Here is a 14,398-nt window from a genome sequence, read left to right as displayed (position 1 = left end):
CCCCCCCCCCCCCCCTACATCTGGCACTGCAACGCAGTTTATGAAAGATCCCAAGTGTCTAATTAGTATCGTCCCAAAATTTTTAAATAAAGAAAATGTAAATGTTTTTTTTTAAATGATTAAATCATGAAACATGTTTAAAAAATTTCTTGTATGTTTCATGCAGGATTTTCAAGACAGAGCGATCAGGATAACGAAGTCGACAGAGCGACTAGTGTCATCAGGGCATTTTGCGGGCGAACAAGCAACTGAGCAGGCCTACGCAATTCTTGGTGCTGCAGCAGATTATATTAATGATCTGGATCAGTATAAAACTTTGCTGAACAGAGCCGTAGCATTCTTTGAAGCTGCTCGATCCGTAGGTGTTTTTGATAAATTATGTTTGTTTGCACTTGCACGTTTTGTTCGACAAAACGGGGCATATATCCTTATGTAATTGAAGGAAATTCACTAAACCATAAAAATTAAATATTGTGCTTTATTCTTGTAAATGTGATCCGTCTATTATTCTGCATTAATATTGAATAATTTAAAATACTTTTAAATTATCGCCATTGTCACCAAAAGGGGACAGTGGATGATGGATTTGAGATTCGATGATAAATAATTTAAAATAGCGAAATAACACCAGTTGTGGGCCACCCTTTAGAAGTAGGCATCATCCTCTAATTAGTGTCTAGCAAGGGGAACCTAAAGTAGACCGGTTCGTTTTCCAGCTTTTTTTTCTGATTGAATTTTAATGCCTTGCAAGAGTTGCCCATCCATATTAACTTTTTTACCTGCAAAACCTTTTTTCGATAGAAGAATATCTTCTGTTCGTCCTTAGTATTAACATTTTTTTAAATGTTTCCAATTGGTTCAAAAATTCTGAAAATTGTGTTTGAATAATATGTTTTTGTACTTGGAAAATAAGGTGAGATGTATTTTTTTAAATTATCATTGTGTCATTCGCACATTTATTATGCATATTTGAAAATTGTAAGTGTGAAATAAGTACTTCTGCAAATTTTACTTTAAAAACAATGCCCTTTTAAAAAAATTTTAGATACAAAGATTTTCTTGTTTCAATTTATCCAGTTTTGCTACCATTTCAAAATCTACCAAGGAACAAGAAAATGGTTTATTTATTCCAAATTTATGAAAAAATGATTTGTAAAGTACCTTTTTTTATGTTTTTAGAATTATTGTCTAGGTATTGCTATATATTCTGCTAATCACAAATTTCCCATTTTGTACTTTTTTAGTTTTTCGGAAGAGATAAATTTTGTTTCAAAACCTTAGACTTTTTTCAATGTTTAACAATTTAAGGTTTTTCTAGTTCCATTTTTTCAAGTTTTCTTTACTCTTTCGAAACAGATGAGAAAACAAACAAAAAGTAGCCGACTTTGTAGCTTTTGCGACTTTACATATAGTAGTTATGTGCAATAAAGTAATCTTTTCCTTATTTTATGTAGAAAATAACAGTAAAATACGATAATTGTGTATGTGTTTTCAGCAAATTTAGTATTTTCATTTTTCAAAAGATCGAAACAGCTTTACCATTTTTTATTCTTTCTTCGTTTTTCTCATCGGTTTCTAAAGAGTGCAAAAAACGTAACAAACTGGAACAAGAAATCCTTAAAATCGCAAACATTGAAAAAAGGGCTAGATTTCAAACAAATAAATTTTTTCCCCGAAAAGCAGAAAAATACAAAAAATTTTAATTTATGGTAGGTTGACTTTATTAGTAACTATTATTCAATTGCACAAATGAAACGATGTTTAAAGTAACATCGAGAAGAGACTCATTTTACCCTTAAATTTTTTTAATTTTCTTATAACGTAGAAGAGTATCACTATGTTAATTCCAAAAATACGTTCCTTCTTCTTTTCTACGTGACCTAACATAGTTCACTGATAAGCGAATCCGCTCTACAATGCCAACGAAATTTTTATACTTCAAAGAAAAACAATATCATGTTTCTTTGGTTCAAGTTTAAAAAATTTCGGGTTCGAAATATTAAACATTTTTCAAAACAGAATGAATTTCACTCAACCGAAAAAATTTTTTTATGCAATTTTTTGTTAGAAAAGATCACTTATTGCTCTAATTACAAAATATGAATATTACAATAATGATAACCAATTTTAAAAAATTATGTCCTACATTTATATCATTTTATTTTACTAGTTCTTTATATCTTGAGATTTATTTTTATCTAATATAAAAATAATAAAAACTAAAATATAAATGTTCAGTTGATTACAAAAATGAGAATCTTCTATTTAAACATTTTTCTCAAAGTGAAAGCGGTAAAAGTTGAAACCCCCAAACTTCATATAAAACAATGGTTAAAAGTTAAAATAGTGGCTTCGTTTAAATAAATTTAATAGTCTATTGCAATCGAAGAAATTTTTGTAAGTTTTCGGTATTCGGAATCTTACCCGTTTTTCTCGAGATTGTTTGAACATCGCTTCTTATTACTTTAGCACATCACAAGTTTGATAATGACTTAGGCAATTTTCGAAACCCTTGTGACCTACATCTAATAAGTTCTGAAGCTTATAATACATTTTTAACAAATTAACAAAAATCTTTCAAATTTCTTGAACGCGGATAAATGCCCTAAATCTTTGTCCAACTTGATGATCACTTTCTATAGAACTCTGAATCTGATGCTTTATTCAAAAAAGGTTTTTGCACTATGAAAGAATTAACTGGGTGGTTTTTTCCAGGCTCTTACAAAGATGGATCAGCTGGAAATTCAACTGGTAACAACCGAACATTCGCCACACTCGCCAGCTTTCGCAAGATTACATGCTCAGGTGGTTGAAACTTTGGAAGACATTACAAGGGAACCTCTGGCGGAAGGTCACGCCCTTCTCGAAATTACGGGAAGGGGAGCGCCCGGTGCAGAGGTATGATACAATTAAATATCCGTGACGACACCTGCATGAAAATCTTTCATTATTGCAAAATAACCTACCGAACAAACAATAAATCTTCAAATTTTCGTTTATTTTCGAAGCTCCAATGAAGATTCCTTTAAAATTTACATTTTTTTCAAAGAAATATGCAAAGAAATGAGTTTGAATGATTTTTAATAAAAAAATTTTTCTTTGGCAGGGCGTCAAACGAATGGTGGAGGATATAGAAGACAGAAAAATCCGTCTATTAGAGAACTGTACTGCTCATAGAGAAGAGAATGTCCGAGTATCCCAATGTTTGCACGACTTTTTCGAAAAATATAGAAACCTTCGATCATGGCTAAGCAGCATTGTCGAATCCTTCCTTCGAGGTCATCAGGATATGGGCAGCGATTTACGAATGGCTAAGGATTTTTATCAATTGCACTGTCAGCTGTTAAATGATTTAGAGAAAAAGAGCTTCGAAGTTCAGATGATCGACCAGAATATTTCACAAGCAGATATGCATTCACACCTAGAGAAGAGCGAGCAACGTGATATCGATGAGAAAATGAAAGAGCTGCGCAATGCTTGGCTAGTTTCGAAAAAATCCCTTGAAGCGAGAATTCAATTAGGATCTCTTTATGCCGATTTTCATCAAGCGGCCACAAATTTGGAAAATGAACTTAACTCCTTAGAAGCAGATCTAAAGAACAATGCTGACAACTTGGACGATGAGAAGATGGCACAATTAGAACAACGATGGAGGACTCTACAACCTTACTATTTAAGACTGACGGCTACAGGAAAGGCATTTTTGGATGAAGGAGAAAAGGTACTAAATAGAGACATTTTTTGTTCTGGCATTGTAAGGAATATTTTTTTAAATACGTTGTTTTCTTTATAGATTAACGATGCGTATCTAGACGTACCCAGAGCTTGCTTGTGTGTAGAAACAACTTTGGAACGCTTTTCCAATAGGCAGTTTACGGTTACCAAGACTTGGGAAAATTGGCAAAATACAATTACGATATTAAAGGAGAGACTTGTGGAAAGAGAGAAAAAATTAGAAGAAAGTACAAGGGTCAGTAATATTTTGTTTAATTTCTTCCAGGAAGTTAATCAACATTTATAACATTCCTCACGCATTTTTCGAATTTCAGACTTTGGAATGGGTTGCCAAATTTAGGGAGCAGCTGTATCCAATAATAACATCCGAATCGACAAAGTCATCTACAATTCTTCGAGACTTGGAAAGTTCGCGATCTCGAATACTTCCCGAATTGAACAAAGCTGTTTCAGAATTAGATGCGAGAATCAAAGGGATCGATGCGTTTGAACATCGAGGTATTAAAAAAAGTTTTTTAGGTTCTATTAATTTTCTGCAAAGTCTTTAAATATTGTATACATTACTTTTTCTAAATAGGAGATGATATCACTGACCAGCTGATTAGAAAGCAATTATCCCAAGTCTCAGAACATCTACAATCTACGGCCTTGGATTATCAAACTCTCTTAGAATCTTTGATCTCAGTTTTTGAAAATCTCACAGAGGTACATTACTTGACTTTATATTCATTCTTTTGTAAAATCTTCATAAAACAATTTACTTTCTGACAGAATGAGCTAAAAACCGATCAGCAAATCCAGACTCAAGACATATTTCATCTGACGAATCTGCCAAAAGAGGCTGTTCGCGAAGTTAAGACTCAACTGCAGCGCCATGAAATAGAATTAAGTTCATGTACAGAATCTTTAGCACGAGTTCGATCGGAAATGGAAAATGTTATTCCCAGAATTGAAAGACAAGAACCACCGGAGGCTGCAAGACAAGATATTCAGAAGATAAAACAAGCTGTTAATAATGTTACTACATCCTGGGAATCTTCTTGGACAAATGAAAAATTACGATTAGAATATGACCTTCAATTTTCTTTGCTTAGAGAAGACCTCGAGAAAATCGACAAGGAGATACAGGAATTAAGTAAACAATTGAGAACGATATCCTGCTGGCTTGGAGAAAATCTAAGCTCAGCGAAAGCAGCTTCCGAGTCTTTCAATCATTTCGAAAAAAGTCTTGAGGTAATCTTGAAGCCTATATTTACTTGGAATAATTCAGTTTTTAATACAAATTCAGACCTGACATAAGTTTATGGTTGTTTATTTTTAGATTATTCGAGATAAGCTTGAAAGTTTCATCGAAATATCCGAGGAAAAGCTGCCCAAGGAGTCAAGCCTCATCCAACATGAGATTGAGTCTCTGAGGGAGAAATTGAAGAAATTGAAAATGCAGGCTGATGACACCAGAAAACGCATTAATTCGAGCATAGAATATTTTGAGTTACTCGACGAAACTAAAGACTGGTTCAAGGAAGGAAGTAAATTGTTGATAATTATAGCAAGAAAAACTTCCACGGTTAAAGAACCACAAGAGGCTATTGACTTGTTGGCTGACATAGAGAAATTTTTGAAACCTGGAGAAGACAAGCAGGAAAAGAGAATTGAACGTATTAGAGAGCTATCTACTCAAGTGTTTGGTATGTCCGTAAAAAATATTAATAGCAACTCTTTAGTTTTTTTTATCCTACTTTCTTCCATTCAGAATTTAAATTGTAAATTAATTTGTATGTTTTCAGGAACAGACAGACTTCCACAATTTAATGAGGTGGTTGTTGAAAATCGTGAAATGCTCGACTCTTTTGCGGTAGTGTCTTCTGAGTTACGAACATTGGCAGAGAATTTGAGGAATGCTGCAGATTTGCGTGAGAAACTGAAGAAAGAACAAGATGAAGCTGATGCAAAACTAGAAGAGGCTAAAAAGGAAGCAAATGCCGCCCAGGCTGCTGCTGCTCAAGCTGAAAATGCAAGGAAAATTGCTGAACGTCTTACTGCAGAAACTCTTGAAAAAGCTGCAGAAGAAGCCAAACGATTGACAAAACTTGAAGCTGAAGCAGAAAAAGAACGAGAGAGAAATCGACAAGTTGCAGTGTCTGCTCAAACCGAAAAAACGAATTTATTAGACGAACGATTAGTGAAAGAAACTATCATGAAGGAAACTTCATCTGTAACGACTAAGGAGATTCATATTCTTCAAAAGGTAAGACTATTTAATGATTGTCATCTCTGACACTGGTTTGGAAAATTATTTATATACTTTTGTCAATTCTACGTTTTTTATTGCAGTCTGAAATCATGGAAACTATACCAATTCAGATTCAACCAATCCTAGAGCAGGAACCAACTATAGTTAAGGAAGAAATAATAAAAGAAGAAATTAACTTAAAACCAACAAGTGATAATGAACAAAAAATTTCGGAACATCAGTCATTGAATATACCTGTTTCAATGGCTCCACAATTTACAGTTTCACTAAATGATGCTACGATTCAGGAAGGAGAAAAACTTACTTTTGAGTGTCATCTCATTGGTTCTCCAGAACCAGAAGTCTATTGGTATAAGGATGGGATATCAATAATTAATAATCCAGATTATTTTACTAGCTATAAGGAAGGAATTTGCACTCTTACTATTGAAGAAACATTTACTGAAGACTCAGCTAGATTTACGTGCAAAGCTTCTAATGACCTTGGCTTAGCAGAAACAGAAGCAATACTAACTGTTAAAGGTAAGAAACTAAATTTAAACTAAAGATTGTCCATTTTTTTCTAACAAGGAAATGATCTACAGAAACTGCGCCTGAAGAACAACCGAGTTCTCCACATTTCATTAAAGAACTTCAATCATCAGTTGCAAATGAAGGTTCAACTCATAGACTCGAGTGCTTTGTGGAAGGAAATCCATTACCTACTGTTATGTGGTTTAAGAATGATATAAATATTGATAACTGCCCGAATTATATAATAAATTATAACAACGGAGGAGCAGTATTGGAATTTGAAGAAGTTTTTCTTGATGATCAAGCTACCTATTCATGCAAGGCAACAAACTGTTTAGGAGAAGCCTCTACTTGTTGTAGTCTGGCAGTCAAGTGTAAGTTTTTCAAAAGATCATAATTTATTCTCTGGATTCTGAATACATAATATTGTCATCAACCAAAAACGGGGAAAATATATAATTTTGATTTACGTCTATTCTTTCTTCTACTTCAGCTCCTCAAGATGTTGCAGCCCCGTTAACAGAAAAACCGCAGATCATATCATCTCCTTCAAACATCATGGCGAGGACAGGAGAAAAAGTCAAATTGGAATGTGAAGCAACAGGTAATCCTACACCAACATTGATCTGGACTCACGATGGAAACCCCATTGAAGACACAAGTACACTTAAGGTAAATTAATAATATTATTATTTTTTAAATGATGATCAACTTGAGGAATGATGAGCAAGTTTATTAGCACAAAAACACTTCCTTAGAACTAGTTTAAGTTGATGTATAAGCATTGGCTATAATGAACCAAGAGCACTAGTTTTCCATAAGTATTTTTAGCAACATTACCTCCGGTATGCGTCTAATTCAAAAGAAGCCAAAAAGACAGAAGTGAATTGAAAACAAAAGAAAATAATCTTCTCAAGGTCCACTCAATACCCTTTGCGCAGATCCACACTGATGGAGGGAGAACCAGTCTCGTCATTTCGGAAGCGTTCCCAAAAGACGCCGGAAGTTACGTAGTGATTGTGCGAAATTCGGCTGGAGAAGTAACAGCATCTTGCAACGTGTCGGTAAAGGGAAGACTTCCAACAAACGAAACCAGCGATTCCGAACACCTTTGTAGTGATATGAAGCCAATAGTGCCCAGCATTCGACTTCCACTGAAAGATATTCAAATCAAGGAAGGAGAAAGTGCCAGATTGGACTGCATTATTATTGGACATCCAGAACCTGAGGTGAAAAGTTTCTAACTTTAAATTACATATTTTCCAAATATGTTCGAAATCGGTAGACCTTTTGTCTTTTATTCCAATCTATTCTATTTACCTCCATTAAGCAATAGGTTTTTGAACCTAGTCATTTATCAATCACAGTAATTAACCAAATAATTCTTATGTAGGTGATTTGGTACCATGATGAACGACCTGTGAAAGAGTCAGCTGACTTTCAATTACTATTTCAAGGAGATAGATGTTCCCTTGTTATTCACGAGGCTTTCTTGGATGATGCAGGACTCTATAAAGTAGTTGCCATCAATTCAAGTGGTGAAGCTTCTAGTAACTGCATATTATCAGTTAAACGTAAGTTGAAAATTGGTATAAAGTTTAAAAATACCAGTTTGTTACCTACGATTATAATTTAATCTATCCGAATCAGCTAGAGGATTCAAAGATACACCAGAATCAACTCCAGTGTTTGTCAAGTTGCTTACTGATTTGCTGGTAGCTGAAGGAGAAGAATCCGTTTTCGATTGTGTGATAACCGGAGAACCAAAGCCGGAAATCAGGTGGTACCTAAATGGAGATGAAATTGTTGAAAATGATAGAATTAAGGTATTTTTCTTTATCGAAATTTATAACAATTTTCTTTCAAATATTAAACTGCATTCTGTTTATACCTCTCACAGATAACGAAAGAGGAAAATGGAACAAATATTCTTCGGATATCGTCGACTCTTCCAGAAGACAAAGGAAATTATATTGCCAAAGCTACAAATCATCTTGGGGAAGCGAAAGCTTTTGCACGACTTGTTGTGAGAGTTCTTGGTGATTTCCAAAAGAAGGACGAACTTGTCAGGATGGAAGAAAAATTGGTAGCACCATCTTTCAAAGAACGATTCGAGAGCAAGAGTGTTTTTGAAGGAGCACCAATTAAATTTGAATGCATCGTGACTGGAAAACCAGCTCCCAAGGTAAAACTTTGTATATTTTTTATAAGAAAGAAACGTTAACAATGCCTTCTTCTGATGCACCTATGAACAAAAAACTTCTTTAAAAAATCCTGAAGTCATCAAAATACCAAGTCGAATTTGTTCTTATCTAAAAATTCTCGTATGAAGACTGAGCTGTTAGAAGCTAACAGTACGTCGGTAAAGTAGGATGTTTATGAAATAATGAAACTGTTAAACCTTGGATGGATTTGTGCCTTTGGATTAAAGTTTCCGGCGGCCAAGAATTGGACAGAGACGTATCGTACCTTATTCTACATTCGTAGCATGCCAAAAAGGCCTGACCGTTCTCTTATCCCATATTCTATCTAGATCGATTCTCGAGCATCTAACACAGAGGTCCAGTGTGGCTTGAAAGTTCGTTCGAATCATGCTACTGTTGGCATTTATTCTCTTACTATTTTTTGTAAGTAATCGCGCTTCCAATGTTGATTTGTCCTTGAACTGGATACGGATACGTTGAAACTTTCGCGAGTTATTTCAAACTTTGGATTAAATAAGGCGGACAAGGTCAATCTAAAGTAAATACAAATAAATTATTTTAAAGTGAATTTAATAAATTCCAATCGGTATCTGGGGATTTAAAACCTTTGTATATTATGTTAAGAGAAGATGTAAATCAATACGTCTCCTTGGCGAGGATGTTTGTGATAATTTGTTTTAATTAACGCTTAGTCATAAGGAGATATATATCAACGAGAAGTCTTTAAAGTCGTGAAGAACTGACTTTTTCAGGTTCATTTTATGATAATTTGAGAAAAAAAGAGTTTCGAAGGAATTAATACGATTTCAGATTCAGTGGCTTTTCAATGAACGTCCGGTGCATGGAAAGGATTTTCTGGTGTCTGTTAGTGGAGAACGTCAAGTACTAACCATCCCGGAAGCAGTAAAAGCTCACACTGGTACCGTCTCCTGTGTAGCTGAGAACGCTGCTGGAAAAGCAATTTGCAGCGGCAAAGTAGAAGTTGGTAAGTTAAAAAGCCTTCTTTTTTCAAGTAAACAATTTTTTGGAAACAATTCAAGGAGAGGAGTAAAAGTTCAAAAGTCTTGTATCTTAGTTGATAGAAAATTAAAAGTCATTAAAATTTGTAATATAAGCAACTATTTATTTTTCAATAGCGATTTATTGCTTTCGATTCCTTCTAACTATTAAAGCTTTATTACATGCAAACTTTATTTTTCATTCCACAATGTCGCGCTGGATTTTATGAGCTAAGATGTTGACTGTTTTGGTAGACTATCGATATGTTTTTTTAATCTCTCTTCTTATTTTAAACTTCCTCTGACCAGGAGTAGTTTCATATTTATGACTTATCTTGACCAGTTACATGTTCGAATGAATCGGGAAGGCATTCTTTTATTACTTTTACCGCCGTTAAAACGGGGTTGCGTGCAGCGTTCGGTGGCCAAAATAACATTGAAGCTAGCAACGGTGCCATGAGTTATTAATACTCGTATTTTAAACCGGTGGAAGCTTCATTCACCATCGGCGTGTCGAATCTAAGGAGAATCGAAACTTTGAATATGAGAACGGTGAAAGTATAAGATATTAGTTTATGATGTAATAATTTATGTGGACTATTTAAAACAACCTTTTGTGATGTCAATTTTTTGTTTTAAAGTTTGCGATAAAAAGTCTCACTCACTAGTTGGATCTGCACAGAATTCAACTGAGTAATAAATTATGTCGTAATCCTGACAGAAATTTAAGTAGTTATGTCAACTGGCTTTGATATATTGATAGGACTAATTTTTATTATTTTAAACGCAAAACGTTTTCGAAACTGTTATGTGCAGTAAAAACTCATACAGAAAATGCGTAACTCTGCAAGAATGCGTTTGAGAATATTTGAGTATATTTTAAAACGAGTGTCAAATTTCCATATTCTAGAGGAATCGTTAGGACGAATTTGAATCAAAACTTCAAATTGAAAAAAAAAATTATAAAGTGATTTCAAGTGATACATTACTTGTCTGAGAAGAGGAAATTTTAGGGTCGTTAGGAACTAATATAAGTGATTTAGTACTTTTTAATAACTCATGAAATACGCTGAGAATTTAACAGAAACACCTGAACTTCATTCCTATGTCTTCCACTTATTTGAATTTCAAAAGCGTGTGAAGTGAAATGTCGTTTATAAGGATACGAATATGAAACTCTCTTTCGAGTGATTAAAAATAGAGATTAGAATAGTGAAAGAGAATTAATTTATATTGATTCATTATAGTTACAATATAGTATTTTGTAATCAATAGTTTTAAATTAGCATCATTTGTTTATAAATAAAATACAAAAATGAGTGCAGAGGCGGATTGGGAACTGAAATGAAAAAAGACCCGGGAAAAACGATTTCTAATCGGCTACCACCTACACACATCTCCCTCAAGCTTTTCTGCATTTATCTCTAAAATTAAATTATTCTAAATTGAAATATTCGAAATCAAACATTTTATAATTAAAAGCATTCGTAATTGAATAGTTTCAAATTTCCTGTAGAAGTGCATATTTACTTTTAGCACTACAAAAAATCACCGTATTAATCTATTTTCTGAAATGATAAATCTAGTTCAAATAAACCTTCTTTGCATTGTTTTGTTTTTATAAATATTTCCTCATTAGAGATTAACTGATCGTCGAAGTTACACTGGCTCCTCATAATCTTAATTAGTCAACCGAAATCAACGAAGCTTTATCTGAAAATCGATCTTGATGCTGAGCCATCTGTCATCTGTTTGTTCTCTTCCTCTTGAAAATGAGCTTGATGAGTATAAGTTGATACCCCGAAACGTGGAGAGAGAAAGAGAGTAGGAACTCACACAAGTAGAATTACGTTATTTTTGTCAGCACGAATACTCGCTCGCGACGAACTCGGGTGGCAGTTACTAAGTCCGGAGAATTTGAGCCCGTCAGAGTTCGTCCGACGACCGGACGACCGGTCGCTTCAACGTTTTTATTCCGTTTGTTGTTCCGCTACTACCTGCTGCAGTTCTTGTCGTCCTTGAAAAAGGTCGAAAGTTTCCGCGAAACTTAACAAGAGGTCAAAGAGAGCTTTGGATAACCAGATACAGAGGTTCGTCGTGTTCCTCTAAAACTCTTCTGTTATCGCTGTGATCGGGTGACATGGTCCAAAAGGTGGTTGCTCGCTTATAATCGGAGAGAGAATCAATTTGATTCCATCCTCGGTTCCTTTGCCAAGCCGGTTATAGTGACGATAGATGCTACTGCTGCTGATGCTAATTTTATCGAGATGTCCGTGCATTTGAACTTTTGACGACAAAGCCAAAATAGCGCCTCTTCATCGCTTGAAGCATGGTATACCAGGTGCTTCGAAATTTGCGCGGACACCTTGATCTACCTTATAACCAGGAAATCAAGATAACTACACTTTATCAAGATTACCCTCATGTAAATTCAGTTTCTCTGATTGACCTAGTAACATCAAGTCATCTCCATTCGCGGGTTCACAGTTTCTATATTTAATCAATAGACTTTTACTGAGGTCAAATGATGAAGGTACCTCAAGATATTTAAATTCATAATTTTTAATAATAATTCCAAATTAAATTAAAGGTGTTCTAAAGTTTTGATGAGAATATCAATAGATAAAAATTAAAATAATTTGTTAGAACTTGTCAAAAAGAATTAAACCCAACGTTCGGAAAAGTGTTATATTTAATAATTGATTAGGATGAAAACTACTTATTGTGGATCCAGGACACTTGGATTGAATTTCTCGGTCCAGATCCACTCAGATTCCCAATTCTGAATTTATCTGAATTTATTTACCAGATATTTTGGAAACAAGCCAAAGTACGTGGTGCGTTTCGAAGAAAATGTATATTGCAGACATAACGTACATCCCTCGAGCAGATTAAAACTGTGTTTAGTGTGATTATAGCACCGACAATATAGTGAAAGAGTGACACTTCATTTTCCATGTGCATCTTACTTATACTTCATGCAATCATGCAACAATCCTCAAATAAAAAGTCTTTTTAATTCACATAATTCCAATCATCAAGAGACATTTAAATGAGGTTCGATTTCTATAAAAAGAATTGATAACCTTCTGTTACAAAAAAATCGCTGAAATTTCTTGGTTTTCCGTGTTAACAGCCACATTCCAGGTCTAAGCATCTTTATTACACAATCATCAAATTGTCAACTCAAGTATCAACTCTAATTGTTAGCTCTTCGCTGAATCAGGGCGTCTAATAATACTCCCGTGATTCAAGGGAATCAATGTGTAGATCCTTTGCACATTGATCTGTCGATTATGCTGTCAACGTGATACGACAGTGACGAGTAGACAAATTTAATTATATCTCTTGACCTTCATGAACACGAATACTTACCTTGATAAAACGTCAAGCTTATAAATTGATTTCAATCACAGTTCATTAACTTCTTTTGCATTCAGATTATTAAACTATCCTTTAACTTTTTGAACACACTTCCAACCTTAAAGCCTCTGTTACACTTTCTTTCACATTCAGAATCATTTCTGGCAAATATTTGTTGAATTATATTATATGTTTTATTACTTGTTATCTACATTTTGTTTTACTGTTAATTTTGGAAATTAGATAATATTAAAAACATGTTTTTAATTAAGAATAACAAAACATAGGGGGGGGGAGGCAAGGGCAGCTTAACGATTGCCAAAAGGTTATTGCTAATCTATTGATAAATTGATTAATCATCAGGTGTAGGGGTGCGAGAGGAGGGACTCGAAATTGTCCAAGTGCCGAACGACAAGATGCACGCCTCAAGCAGTAGCGAGAAGCACTTTACGACAGAAAAGACGTCGGGAGAGGGTGGCTCTGAAAGCCAGGTACTGACCAAAATGTCCTCCACGATTACTGAATCTTCAACAAGTCACAGTTCAACGAAAAAGGAGTTTGTTTCTTCAACATGTTCCTCGACATTAGGAACATTACCCGGACACGTACCTGCGAATCTTTGTGTTAAAAAGACTACTCAAAGTTCAGAAAACGCTTTTTCACAAAATGGTGCACCTCCAGTTGTCCAGGTAATAAAAGCGTCTATCAATTTTGTAAATAGGTGTGACTAATCGAAACTTTAACATATTGCGATCTGATTTTTTTCTGCAGTGTCACAGAGTCGAGGAATTCGAAAAAATCTTTCAAGATGTACCTGGCGAAGTTAAACAAGAGAGGACAGTCATTATTACGGAGGATACGGAGTTAACAAAGCATGTGTGTAAACCTTGCAGAAAGCAAACAGCTCCAAGATTCGTTTCACCTGTCACGGGAATGATTGTGGATCAGGGTACTGATGTTGTCCTTGAGGGAATTGTAGATGGTGCGATAACATTTATTTTTCTTAAGTGTTTAGATATTTAACTAAATTGCTATTTTATTATATTTTATTATTAATAATTGTAGGATTTCCACAACCAAAAATTTCTTGGGCTAAAAACAATCAAGAGATAAGAACAAAAGATGGTATCAAGATGATCTACGCTCAAAATCACGCTCGTTTGGAATTGAAGAATGTCAATGTCAAGGATGCGGGACGATACACTTGCACTGCCTTTAATGACTTAGGAAATGCAAGTAGTACAGCAGATCTAGTTGTAAAAAGTATGAATCAAGAAATAACAGTAAATGGTTTTATTCATAATAATTAAATGATGATTATATGATTATAT

General features: G+C 34.4%; 1 protein-coding gene across 4 annotated transcripts in view; it reads left to right on the top strand.

Annotated features, from left to right (window-relative positions):
* The window catches only part of LOC117168781 (titin), a 67,246-nt gene that overhangs the window by 38,989 nt on the left and 13,859 nt on the right, over positions 1 to 14,398 (top strand). For all 4 annotated transcript variants that reach the window (XM_033354570.1, XM_033354571.1, XM_033354573.1 and 1 more), the window contains exons 7-26: positions 167 to 358; positions 2,716 to 2,898; positions 3,107 to 3,721; positions 3,794 to 3,970; positions 4,050 to 4,233; positions 4,313 to 4,440; positions 4,507 to 4,968; positions 5,057 to 5,423; positions 5,523 to 5,983; positions 6,070 to 6,511; positions 6,574 to 6,876; positions 6,996 to 7,174; positions 7,444 to 7,731; positions 7,896 to 8,076; positions 8,153 to 8,328; positions 8,403 to 8,687; positions 9,517 to 9,691; positions 13,431 to 13,756; positions 13,839 to 14,049; positions 14,133 to 14,330. In XM_033354570.1, the coding sequence (XP_033210461.1) occupies positions 167 to 358; positions 2,716 to 2,898; positions 3,107 to 3,721; positions 3,794 to 3,970; positions 4,050 to 4,233; positions 4,313 to 4,440; positions 4,507 to 4,968; positions 5,057 to 5,423; positions 5,523 to 5,983; positions 6,070 to 6,511; positions 6,574 to 6,876; positions 6,996 to 7,174; positions 7,444 to 7,731; positions 7,896 to 8,076; positions 8,153 to 8,328; positions 8,403 to 8,687; positions 9,517 to 9,691; positions 13,431 to 13,756; positions 13,839 to 14,049; positions 14,133 to 14,330 (5,533 nt within the window). The remainder of the gene's footprint in view (positions 1 to 166; positions 359 to 2,715; positions 2,899 to 3,106; positions 3,722 to 3,793; positions 3,971 to 4,049; positions 4,234 to 4,312; positions 4,441 to 4,506; positions 4,969 to 5,056; positions 5,424 to 5,522; positions 5,984 to 6,069; positions 6,512 to 6,573; positions 6,877 to 6,995; positions 7,175 to 7,443; positions 7,732 to 7,895; positions 8,077 to 8,152; positions 8,329 to 8,402; positions 8,688 to 9,516; positions 9,692 to 13,430; positions 13,757 to 13,838; positions 14,050 to 14,132; positions 14,331 to 14,398) is intronic.

The sequence above is a fragment of the Belonocnema kinseyi genome, chromosome 3 (genome assembly GCF_010883055.1).
Source record: "Belonocnema kinseyi isolate 2016_QV_RU_SX_M_011 chromosome 3, B_treatae_v1, whole genome shotgun sequence".
NCBI lineage: Eukaryota > Metazoa > Arthropoda > Insecta > Hymenoptera > Cynipidae > Belonocnema > Belonocnema kinseyi.
This window is presented reverse-complemented; position numbering and strand designations above follow the sequence as displayed.